Source organism: Pristiophorus japonicus, chromosome 2 (genome assembly GCF_044704955.1).
Source record: "Pristiophorus japonicus isolate sPriJap1 chromosome 2, sPriJap1.hap1, whole genome shotgun sequence".
Lineage (NCBI taxonomy): Eukaryota > Metazoa > Chordata > Chondrichthyes > Pristiophoridae > Pristiophorus > Pristiophorus japonicus.
The window spans coordinates 220493923-220506052 of record NC_091978.1 but is presented as its reverse complement, the minus strand read 5'-3'; the positions used below and the strand labels follow the sequence as shown (position 1 = coordinate 220506052).

Here is a 12130-nt window from a genome sequence, read left to right as displayed (position 1 = left end):
ACATTAGTCCATTGGTCAATTTGACCTGAAACACCCTCCTCCCCTCTTTGGCTATGACTATGCCAGCGAGCCATTTCTGACCATGTCTATAATTGAGTATAAACACAGGGTCATTGACCTCAATATCGCGTGACAAATTTGCGCGGTCATGGTACACACTCTGTTGATGCCGCCTGTCCTCACGTGATCATGGAGATCAGGGTGGACAAGAGAGAGCCTTGTTTTGAGCGCCCTTTTCATGAGCAGCTCAGCTGGGGGAACCCCGGTGAGAGAGTAGGGACTGGTACGGTAGATGAGCAGCACTCGGGACAGTCAGGTCTGCAGGGAGCCTTCCGACATGCATTTCAAGCTTTTCTTGATGGTCTGAACTGCTCGTTCTGCCTGGTAGTTGGATGCGGGCTTGAACGGGGTAGATGTGACATGCTTGATCCCATTGCGAGTCATGAATTCCTTGAATTCAACACTGGTGAAACACGGCCAGTTGTCGCTGACTAGGACATCAGGCAGGCCCTGCGTGGCAAACATGGCTCGTAGGCTTTCAATGGTGGCCGTGGACATGCTTACAGACATTATTGCATATTTAATCCATTTTGAGTTAGCATCCATGACAACCAAGAACATTTTGCTAAGAAATGGTCCCGCATAGTCGACCAAGGTTTGGAGGGCCACGACCACAAACTTAACAGTGCCTCTCTGGGTGCATTGCTCAGCTGAGAGCAAGTGTTGCACTGGCGATGATCCAAGATGCAATGAATGCCATTGAGATTCGTTCAAATTTTCTCCATGGCTTTCTGAAATATGTGTGGAGCACTAGCAACATTCAGCCTTTTATAATAATAACGTTCTTGATGTGTATTTATTGTTGCCAAATTTAGACGTTCTTCAGCAAGCTCCAGTTGAAAGTAAGCCTGGGAATGGCCTTTATGAAGCAATCTAATTTACAAAAAATTGTTGGCCACCACTGAAATTGGCAAACTCTTCAGCCCTGGGCAGAGGATATTCATGGACATCCAAACTAGGATTCACACTTATTCAATAGACACCACAAATTGTTTTATCACCCGTCAACTTTTATTACAGACACAATTGGGCTTGTTCCATCACCGTGGTCAATTTTCAAAATGATGCCCTCATGCTCCATCCGATCGAATTCAACAACAGTTTGCATTTATATAGCGCTTTTAACAAAATAAAATGTTTCAAGGCGTCTCACAGGAACGTTATTGGACAACTTTGGACACTGCACCACATAAAGAGATATTGGGACAGGTGAGCAAAAGCTTGGACGAAGAGGTAGGTTTAAGAATCGTCTTAAAGGAAATGGAGAGGTTTAGGAGGGAATTCTAAAGATTAGAGCATTGGCAGCTGAAGACAAGACTGCCATTGATGGGGCACAAGAGACCAGAAATGGAGGAATGCAGAGTTCTCAGAAGGTTGTGTGGCTGGAGGAGGTTACAGAGATAGGGAGGAGCAAGGCCTTGGTGGGATTTGGATACAAGGATGAGAATTTTAAATTTAAGGCGATGCTGGAGCGGGAGCCAATGTAGGTTAATGAGCACAGGTGAATGGGACTTGGTGCGAGTTAGCATACAGGCAGCAGAGTTTTGGATGAGCTCAGGATTACAGAGGATTACGGAGGGTGCAAGGTGGGAGGCCGGCCGGAGAGCAATGGAATAGTCAAGTCTAGAGGTAACAAAAGCATAGATGAGGGTTTCAGTTGTTTTTTTGGCTTCATTCGCTCCTTCACATTAAGCTGTACCTGAATACCCTTTGCTGTACCAAATCTCAGACTAAATAGGATGTACATTTTTCGATGAGTATGTCTTGGAGTGGTAATCTTACTACTGGCCCAGTTTAACTTCAGGCTATAAAACCAATCAATGAGGGATCTTTACCCTTAACTAAAATTACAGACAATTGTTTCATCTGATTTTGATATCTTAGTTGGACTTTTATTTTTCCAAGAATTGGCAATGAGTGTCCAGAATAACTTGTCAGCAAAATGTTCTTTTGTTGTAGGACAATTTTCTGAAACTTTTTCTCATAAAACTTTGCTGAAATACCAGTTTAATAAATGTGAAATAACGGGGTTTGGTAGCATCATGGTTAAGTTACTGGACTAGTAATCCAGAATCTTGCACTGATACTTCAGAGACATGAGTTTAAATCGCACCACGGCACCTGGGAATTTAAATTCAGTTAATTAAATAAATCTGGAATAAAAAGCTAGTATCAGTAATGGTGACCATTAAACTAACGGATTTTTCATAAAATCCTGTCTCGTTCACAAATGTCCTTTAGGGAAGGAAATCTGCCATCCTTACCTGGTCTGGCCTATATGTGACTCCAGACCTACAGCAATAGAAACATAGAAAATAGGTGCAGGAGTAGGCCATTCGGCCCTTCGAGCCTGCACCACCATTCAATAAGATCATGGCTGATCATCATCTCAGTACCCCTTCCCTGCTTTCTCTCCATACCCCTTGATCCCTTTAGCAGTAAGGACCATATATAACTCCCTCTTGAATATATCCAATGAACTAGCATCAACAACTCTCTGCGGCTGAGAATTCCACAGGTTAACAACTCTCTGAGTGAAGAAGTTTCTCCTCATCTCGGTCCTAAATAGCTTACCCCTTATCCTTAGACTGTGTCCCCTGGTCCTGGACTTCCCCAACATCGGGAACATTCTTCCTACATCTAACCTCTCCAGTCCCGTCAGTATTTTATATGTTTCTATGAGATCCCCTCTCATCCTTCTAAACTCCAGTGAATACAGGCCCAGTCGATCCAGTCTCTCCTCATATGTCAGTCCTGTCATCCCGGGAATCAGTCTGGTGAACCTTCGCTGCACTCCCTCAATTGCAAGAGTGTCCTTCCTCAGATTAGGAGACTAAAACTGAACACAATATTCCAGGTGAGGCCTCACCAAGGCCCTGTATAACTGCAGTAAGACCTCCCTGCTCCTATACTCAAATCCCCTAGCTATAAAGGCCAACATGCCATTTGTCTTCTTCACCGCCTGCTGTACCTGCATGCCAACTTTCAACGACTGATGTACCATGACACCCAGGTCTCGTTGCACCTCCCCTTTTCCTAATCTGCCGCCATTCAGATAATATTCTGCCTTCCTGTTTTTGCCACCAAAGTGGATAACCTCACATTTATCCACATTGTACTGCATCTGCCATGCATTTGCCCACTCACCTAACCTGTCCAAATCACCCTGCAGCCTCATAGCATCCTCCTCGCAGCTCACACTGCCACCCAGCTTAGTGTCATCTGCAAACTTGAAGATATTACACTCAATTTCTTCATCTAAATCATTGATGTACATTGTAAATAGCTGGGGTCCCAGCACTGAGCCCTGCGGCACCCCACAAGTCACTGCCTGCCATTCTGAAAAGGACCCATTTATCCCAACTCTCTGCTTCCTGTCTGCCAACCAGTTCTCTATCCACGGCAATACATTACCCCCAATACCATATGCTTTAATTTTGCACACCAATCTCTTGTGTGGGACCTTGTCAATAGCCTTTTGAAAGTCCAAATACACCACATCCATTGGTTCTCCCCTGTCCACTCTACTAGTTACATCCTCAAAAAATTCTAGAAGATTTGTCAAGCAGGATTCCCCTTTCACAAATCCATGCTGACTTGGACTGATCCTGTCACTGTTTTCCAAATGCGCTGTTACTTCATCTTTAATAATTGATTCCAACATTTTCCCCACCACTGATATCAGGCTAACTGGTCTATAATTCCCCGTTTTCTCTCTCCCTCCTTTCTTAAAAAGTGGTGTTACATTAGCTACCCTCCAGTCCATAGGAACTGATCCAGAATCGATAGCCTGCTGGAAAATGATCACCAATGCATCCACTATTTCTAGAGCAACTTCCTTAAGTTCTCTAGGATGCAGACTATCAGGCCCTGGGGATTTATTGGCCTTCCATCCCATCAATTTCCCTAGCACAATTTCCTGACTAATAAGGATTTCCTTCAGTTCCTCCTCCTCCCTAGACCCTCTGCCCCCTAGTATTTCTGGAGGGTTATTTGTGTCTTCCTTCGTGAAGACAGAACCAAAGTATTTTTTCAATTGGTCTGCCATTTCTTTGTTCCCCATTATAAATTCACCTGATTCTGACTACAAGGGACCTACGTTTGTCTTCATTAATCCTTTTCTCTTCACATATCTGTAGAAGCTTTTGCAGTCAGTTTTTGTGTTCCCAGCAAGCTTCCTCTCATACTGTGGTTGACCTCTACTGTTCAAGAAGGCAGCTCACCACCACCTTCTCAAGGGCAATGAGGAACAGGCAATAAATACTGCCTTTGCCAGCGATGCCCTCATCCCCTGAACAAATTTTTAAAAAGGTTACCGCAGCCATAGTGTCCAATTCAAATTCACATTTAATACTTTCTATCCAGGCGGGGATCACAATTTCTCATTACCCCTTTCCTGTAAAGGTATATACAGGAAAAGGCAATGAATCATCTTACACAAACAGTGGTCTGGACAATGATTTATTTTACCACACTTCCAACATTGTTGAATGACTCTGTTCACTTGGAGCTGTTGGACCCTGTGACCTGTAAATCACATGCTGGTCAGCAGTCTCCATCCCAAGTGCTATTTAGGGAGGGAATTCCAGAGGTGACAGCACTTCAAGTGCACATCCAAGTACTTTATAAATGTGGTGACGGCTTCTGCCACTCTTTCAGGCAGTGAGTTCCAGAACCTCACCACTCTCTGGGTGAAACAAATTCCCCTCAAATCCTCTCTAAACTTCCTACCAATTACTTTAAATCTATGCCTCCTGGTTATTGACCCCTCTGCTAAGGGAAATAGGTCCTTCCTATCCACTCTGCACCCTCATAATTTTATACACCTCTATAAGGTCTCCCCTCAGCCTCCTCTATTCCAAAGAAAACAAACCCAGCCTATCCTATCTTTCCTCATAGTTAAAATTCACCAGTCCAGGAAACATCCTTGTAAATCTCCTCTGTACCCTCTCCAGTGCAATCTCATCTTTCCTGTAATGTGGTGACCAGAACTGCACGCAGTACTCTAGCTGTGGCCTAACTAGTGTTTTATACAGTTCAAGCATAACCTCCCTGCTCTTGTATTAATAAAGGCAAGTATTCCATATGCCTTTTTAACCACCTTATCTGCCTGGATTGCTACCTTCAGGGATCTGAGGACATGCATCCCAAGTTCCCTTTGTTCCTCTACACTTCTCAGTGTCCTACCATTTAATGTGTATTTCCTTGCCTTGTTAGCCCTCCCCAAATGCATTACTTCACACTTCTCCAGATTGAATTCCATTTGCCACTGTTCTGCCCATCTGACCAGTTCATTGATATCTTCCTGCAATCCTATAATTTTCTTCTTCATTATCAACCACACAGCTAATTTTTGTATCATCTGTAAACTTGTTAACCATAGCTCTTACATTCAAGTCTAAATCATTGATATTCACAAAAAGCAAGGGACTTAGTACTGAGCCCTGCGGAACCCCAATGGAAAGAGCCTTCCAGTCACAAAAACACCCATCAACCATTACCCTTTGATTCCAACCTCTGAACCAATTTTGGATCCAACTTGCCACTTTGCCTTGGATCCCATGGGCTTTTACTTTCGTGACCAATCTGCCATGTGGGACCATATCAAAAGCTTTGCTAAAATCCATCAAACACACTACCCTCATCGACCCTCCTTGTTACCTCCTCAAAAATTCAATCAAGTTAGTCAGACACGACCTTCCCTTAACAAATCTGATTGTCCTTGATCAATCCGTGGCTTTCTAAATGAAGATTTACCTGTCCCTCAGAATTTTTTCCAATAATGTTACCACCACCGAGGTTAGGCTGAATGGGCTGTAATTACTCGGTCTATCCCTTTCTCCCTTTTTAAACAAAGGTACAACACTAGCAGTCTTCCAGTCCTCCGGCATCACACCCATAGCCGGAGAGGATTTGAAAATTATGGTCAGAGCCTGTGCTAGTTCCTCTTTTGCTTCTCTTAACAGCCTGGGATACATTTCATCTGGGCCTGGGTATTTATCCACTTTCAAAGCTACTAGACCCCTTAATATTTCCTCTCTCACTATGTTTATTTCATCTAATATTTCTCACACCTCCTCCCTGATTGCAATCTTTGCATTGCCCCTCTCTTTTGTGAAAACAGATTCATTAAGAACCATACCCACATCTTCTGCCTCCACACACACATTACCTTTATGGTCTCTAATAGGACCTACTCTTTCTTTAGTTATCCTCTTGCTCTTAATGTATTTATAAAACACCTTTGGGTTTTCCTTGATTTTACTTGCCAAAATGTTTTCATGCTCTCTCTTTGCTTTCCTAATTATCTTTTTTGTTTCACCCCTGCACTTCCTACACTCCTCTAGTATTTCTACAGTATTGAGCCCTCGGTATCTGTCATAAGCCTCCCTTTTTTCCTTTATTGTACCCTGTATGCCCTTTGACAGGGCGCTCTAGATTTGTTAATCCCACCCTTTTTCTTTAAGGGAACATACTTGCTTTGAACTGTAAGGATCTCCTCCTTGAATGCCTCCTACTGCTCTGACACTGATTTACCTTCAAGTAGCTGTGTCCAGTGCACTTTGGCTAAATCATATCTCACCTTACTTCTGGAATTCAGCTCTTTTGTCCATGTTTCGACCAAGGCTGTAATGAGGTCTGGAGCCGAGTGGTCCTGGCGGAACCCAAACTGAGCATCAGTGAGCAGGTTACTGATGAATAAATTTCACTTGATAGCACTGTTGACGACACCTTCTATCACTTTGCTGATGATTGGCTTAGGAAGCCTGTCCCCACCATTCACTCCCTTTCATTGACAGTTTGTAAGAATGGGCATATGCTCCGCCACACAAAATTTCCCAAGCACTGTGTCCAGATGTTCCGATGGAATTTGGTGAAGTTACAGTCGAAGATTTCAGCCCTATTTTATGTAAAGCGTAAATTGGTTTGATGCATTGTTTATTCCCACTCTCCATTGTGGATGTAGGAGCCAAGTTTTCCGCCAATGGCAGAAATCTGAAGGTTGACATAATCACCTCACAGATTTGACCATTGTCAGATCATTTTAAACATCAAAACAAGATGCCCAGAGGTTTAAGGAAGCATGTGCTTCTAAGTGAACCTATGGAGTTTCTTGTCATTTAACTCTAGTCTGCCACAAATTTCTCTATATATGATAGACTACGGAACACATATACTTAACTTGACATTACCTGGGGGGTGGTGGTGCTGGTTGCTGTGGAGAATAAGATCAATTGAGCTGTTAGTAAGACAACAATTACAATGCAACCAATATAATATCCCATCATCCAAAAGCAAAATACTGCAGATGCTGGAAGCTGAAATACAAACAGAAAATGCTGGAAATCTCAGCAGATCAAGCAGCATCTGTGGAGAGAAACATAGTTAACGTTTCAGGTCTTTGACCCTTTGTCAGAATTTGTAAAGTTTGAGATGTAACAGATACCTAAGGAAGTGCAGGGGCAGTGAAAGGGGGAGGGGAGGAAAGAACAAAAGGGACGGTCTGTGATAGGGTAGAAGGCAGAAGAGATTTAAGAGACAGAAGGGATGATGGGCAAAAATGAGATGGTAATGGAACAAGTTAAGAAACAAAAGATAGTCCAGATGGGGTGTGAATGGTGGAATCATCACCAGCTGCCATGGGAAAGAGAACATAAAGAGGGTTTGTAAACAAAAAGGAGGAAAGTGGAAAAAAATATGGACAGAGGTTATGGTCTGAAATTGTTGAATGATGTTGAGTCCAGAAGGCTGTAAAGTGCCAGAACAGATGCGACAGAGACGGAGCAACTTGGAGAATGGAATGGAGTCCTTACAGGATGCGGGGTGGGAGGAAGTGTACCCCAGGTAGCTGTGGGAGTCAGTGGGCTTATAGTGAATGTTTGTCAAAAGACTGTCCCCAGAAATGGAGACAGAGAAGTCGAGGAAGGGAAGGGATCGCACCTGTTCTGTCGACTTCACCTTTCACACGAGTGCCTCTGATATATCTTCCTTTTTCTTCAACCGAGGATTTACCTCCACCATGGTTAGGGTAACATGGCCCTCGACCGTGTCCATTCTATTTCCCACACCTCTGCTCTCACCCCTTCTCCTCCCTCTCAGAACCATGACAGGGTTAGCCTTGTCCTCACCTTGCACCCCACCAGCCTCCACATTCAACAGATCATCCTCCGCCATTTCCATCACCTCCAGCATGATCCCACCACCAATCACATCTTCTCCTCCCTTCCCCTCTCAGCATTCTGAACGGACCGCTCTTAATGCGACACCCTGGTCTATTCCGCAGTCACCCCCAGCAGCCCCTCCCCTTCCCAGTGCACCTTTCCTTGCAAGCACAGGAGATGCAACACCTGCCCTTTTAACTCCTCCCTTCCCACTGACCATGACCCCAAATACCCCTTCCAGGTGAAACAGCAATTTACTTGTACTTCTTTCAATTTAGTATACTATATTCGCTGCTCAAGATGTGGTCTCCTCTACATTGGGGAGACCAAACGCAGATTGGGTGGCTGCTTTGCAGAACACCTTTGTTCAGTCCATAAGCGTGATCCCAAGCTTTTGGTTGTCTGTCACTTTAATTCTCCGCTCCACTCCCACTCTGACCAATGAAGCTCAACGCAAGTTTGAGGAACTTTCATTTATGTACTTTACAGCCTTCTGGACTTAACATCGAGTTTAACAATTTCAGACAATAACCTCTGCCCATATTTTTTTTTCTCTTTCCTCCCTTTTTTTTTACAAACACCCCCTTTTTTTTCTCTTTCCCATGGCAGCTGTGATGATTCCACCATTCACACCCCATCTAGACTCATCTTTTGTTTCTTAACTTGTTCCATTATCATCTCATTTTTGCCCATTATCCCTTTTGTCTCTTAAATCTCTTCTGCCTTCTACCCTATCACAGACCGTCCCTTTTGTTCTTTCTTCCCCTCCCCCTTTCACTGCCCCTGCACTTCCTTAAGTATCTGTTACATCTCAAACTTCCAGTTCTGAAGAAGGCTCACAGACCTGAAACGTTAACTATGTTTCTCTCCACAGATGCTGAGATTTTCAGCATTTTCTGTTTTCATATAATACCCCGGCATAACCGTTTGAGGTAAACGGATCCGTAAATTCTCAAATAACTTAAATGCCTTGAATTATAATTGTGCTTACAGCTAAACTTAGAGGACAAAACACAGCCTTGCCATAACTTCAGTGGGAATGTGTTCGAATAGTTAGAAATGAGGTGAGACCAGCAGTAACAGGTCACCAAGCATGTGGGCCCTGCCTGGTGGCCCAAGCCGGGTACATGGCCCAGGGCTTTGAAGACTTAAGGTTAGCACAATTTTTTTAATGTTGAAAGTGACCAAGTCTGCACAATTTTATCGTTTCTGAGGGAGGGCTGGTTCCGACACCACTGCCCTCCCCCAGCTGGCCAGTCCTCTGCTGAAGTTTTCAGCCTCTGGAAAGAGACAGTGACCCCAGATGTACCTCTAGTGATGTGAGCACCTGCCACTGATAGGTTAACAAAGGGACCTCCCTGAACTTATGACGAACTTCATTCACCTGAGGAATATTCTCTTAAATAATCCCTGGTCCTCAAAGGTAATCAAGTAAAATGCTTGAGAGGGTCGATGCTGAGAGGATGTTTCCCCTCGTAGAGTAATCTAGAACTAGGGGCCATAGTTTCAGAAGAAGGGGGTCGCCCATTTAAGATGGAGATGAGGAGGAATTTCTTCTCTCCGAGGGTTGTGAATCTTTGGAATTCTCTACCCCCGAGAGCTGTGGAGGCTGAGTCATTGAATATATTCAAGGCTGAGATAAACAGATTCTTGAACTATAGGGGAGTCAAGGGTTATGGGGAGCGGGCAGGAAAGTGGAGTTGAGGCCAAGATCAGATCAGCCATGATATTATTGAATGGCGGAGCAGGCTCAAGGGGCCAAATAGCCTATTCCTGCTCCTATTTTTTATGTGTATGTTAAAAGGTTTTCTAATCTCGCATGAAGCATGTTAACCGTAAACCTGTGCTCTCTAGCTCTGTGCTCACAGTCAAAGTCAAATAATGTGCTTATATTTATATAATCTGTGGCCCTTACTATTTTAAAGAGAGCAAAAAGGAACAAACCACATTCTCCTGAAGAAAGCTCGATAACCCTCAATCCTGCTTCTCAACAGATATCATCCAGTTCCCTCTTAAAGGGAACAACTGACTCCCTTCTCTAGCCTGCTATATATCCACTATTCTGTTGGGGAAAAACTATTTATCTAATCTGAAGCCTTGATTGAGGCTTGTGAATTTTGATTTCATGTCTTCAATGCTTATTGTCCAAGTTAGTGTGTTTACTTCAACCTTGGTTATACCTTGCACAACAAACCTTAAACATACTTAATTACCCAAGAAGCATAGTGAAACTGAGAGTCTGAAGCTGAAAACTGGATTCCTTCTGGCGAATTGTAAGTAATGAAATATCCATTGATTTATTAGTCCATAAGTACATGAAGTGGGAATGCCTAAATAGATTGGCCAGCAATAGCTGTATATCTGAAGATAAGAGTATTATGAAAAGAAATAGAAGGAATGAGAAGAGTGGAAGAACAAAAAAAAATAACAACTTGTATTTATAAAATTGGAATATGATTGGAAGAAATCTAAAATTATGGGAATCAAGGCAAGGAGGGGGTCTGAGACAGTTGTTGGAAAAAGAGTTAAACAGCAGACATGTGCTGTTGGGCACTTTGGACAGGGAGATGACAGCAGTAACAAGGGAAGTGTAATAGAAAGAGAATTTCCAAGTGATTCACAGATTATTTCAGGAGTTAGCCTAATGCTTTTTAATACAGAAACATCTGATGCTTTAATGAAAATTATTATGAATTATTTGCTAGTGGGCATGTGAACATGATTTGGCAAACTCAAAAAGTTTTTTAACAGCAAAGAGACAATTAACTATATGAAGGGAAAAAGGCTTGCAGACTGGTTAGCATTTACATAGAATTACATCAAATTTACAGCACGGAAATAGGTAATTCAACCCAACTGGTCTGTGTCAGTGTTTCTGCCTCCTCTCAGCCTACTTCATCAAACCCTATCAGAATATCCTTCTATTCCTTTTTCCCTAATATAGCTGTCTAGCTTTCCCTTAAATGCATCGATGCTATTCGCCTCAAGTACTACATTTTGTGGCGAGTTCCATACTCTGTCCACTCTGGGTAAAGAAGTTTCTCCTGATTAGATTTATTAGTGAGTGTCTTATATTTATGACCCCTAGTTTTGGACTCCTCCACAAGTGATAACATCTTCTATACGTCTATCCCATTAAACCCCTTCATAATTTTAAAGACCTCTATTAGCTCATTATTACCATCACAGTAACCCATGACTAGTTCAATTTGAAAATTAAGAAACTGATGGAAAAATAGGAACATCAGGTTACAGTAAAAAAGCAGATAATAACATTCAGGTTACACATAGAAAATGCAGCTAAAATGATTGGCACCGATGTTTGATCTAGGGATCTGGATTATAAAGGAGTGAATGGGATGTTCCTAGACTCCTCTACTTAGAATCTCTAAAGAGCAACAAAACAACTAACTATTGAAGACTACCAAAAGAAAAGTTAAAAGGACGGAGTTTATGCTAGAGGCAGGGATCCTCACTGATACTGAGAAATTCATCCATAATAGATGGCAAATCATAGAAAGCAATTTCCCAACATGTGCAAGGTAATGCAAAGTTGAAAAGTTACTCTAAATATACAAGCAAAAAATATATACAATTTGGTATAAATGACATAAATAAAGGGTATATTCCTAGGATTGATGCAAGTATTCTTACCTTGTAATCAAAGACTGGACTTTTTTCTGTTAAATTAAAAACAAGAATTGGTATCAGACAGAATCAGACTGTCAACTTGTATTTCTTAGCACAACAGCTGAAAAATGAATTATTTGAATATCTATGACTAAATATTTACTTTACAGAGAGGTTATTAAGACTACCCCTTGATAATCCACATGCATTAAACATACATATTTTTATGTAACATCTTTGATATGGACCTTCAAGTTGAGCTGCCAACTTGACCACTC

The 12130-nt window shown here is 42.4% G+C and overlaps 1 protein-coding gene across 1 annotated transcript in view; it reads right to left on the bottom strand.

The window, feature by feature from the left end:
- Positions 1-12130, bottom strand: part of LOC139233167 (cytokine-dependent hematopoietic cell linker-like) — a 190060-nt gene that overhangs the window by 26963 nt on the left and 150967 nt on the right. Inside the window, exons 10-11 of the mRNA XM_070863766.1 lie at positions 11877-11902; positions 7254-7276 (exon numbers count right to left, since the gene is read on the bottom strand). Of these exons, the coding sequence (XP_070719867.1) occupies positions 7254-7276; positions 11877-11902 (49 nt within the window). The remainder of the gene's footprint in view (positions 1-7253; positions 7277-11876; positions 11903-12130) is intronic.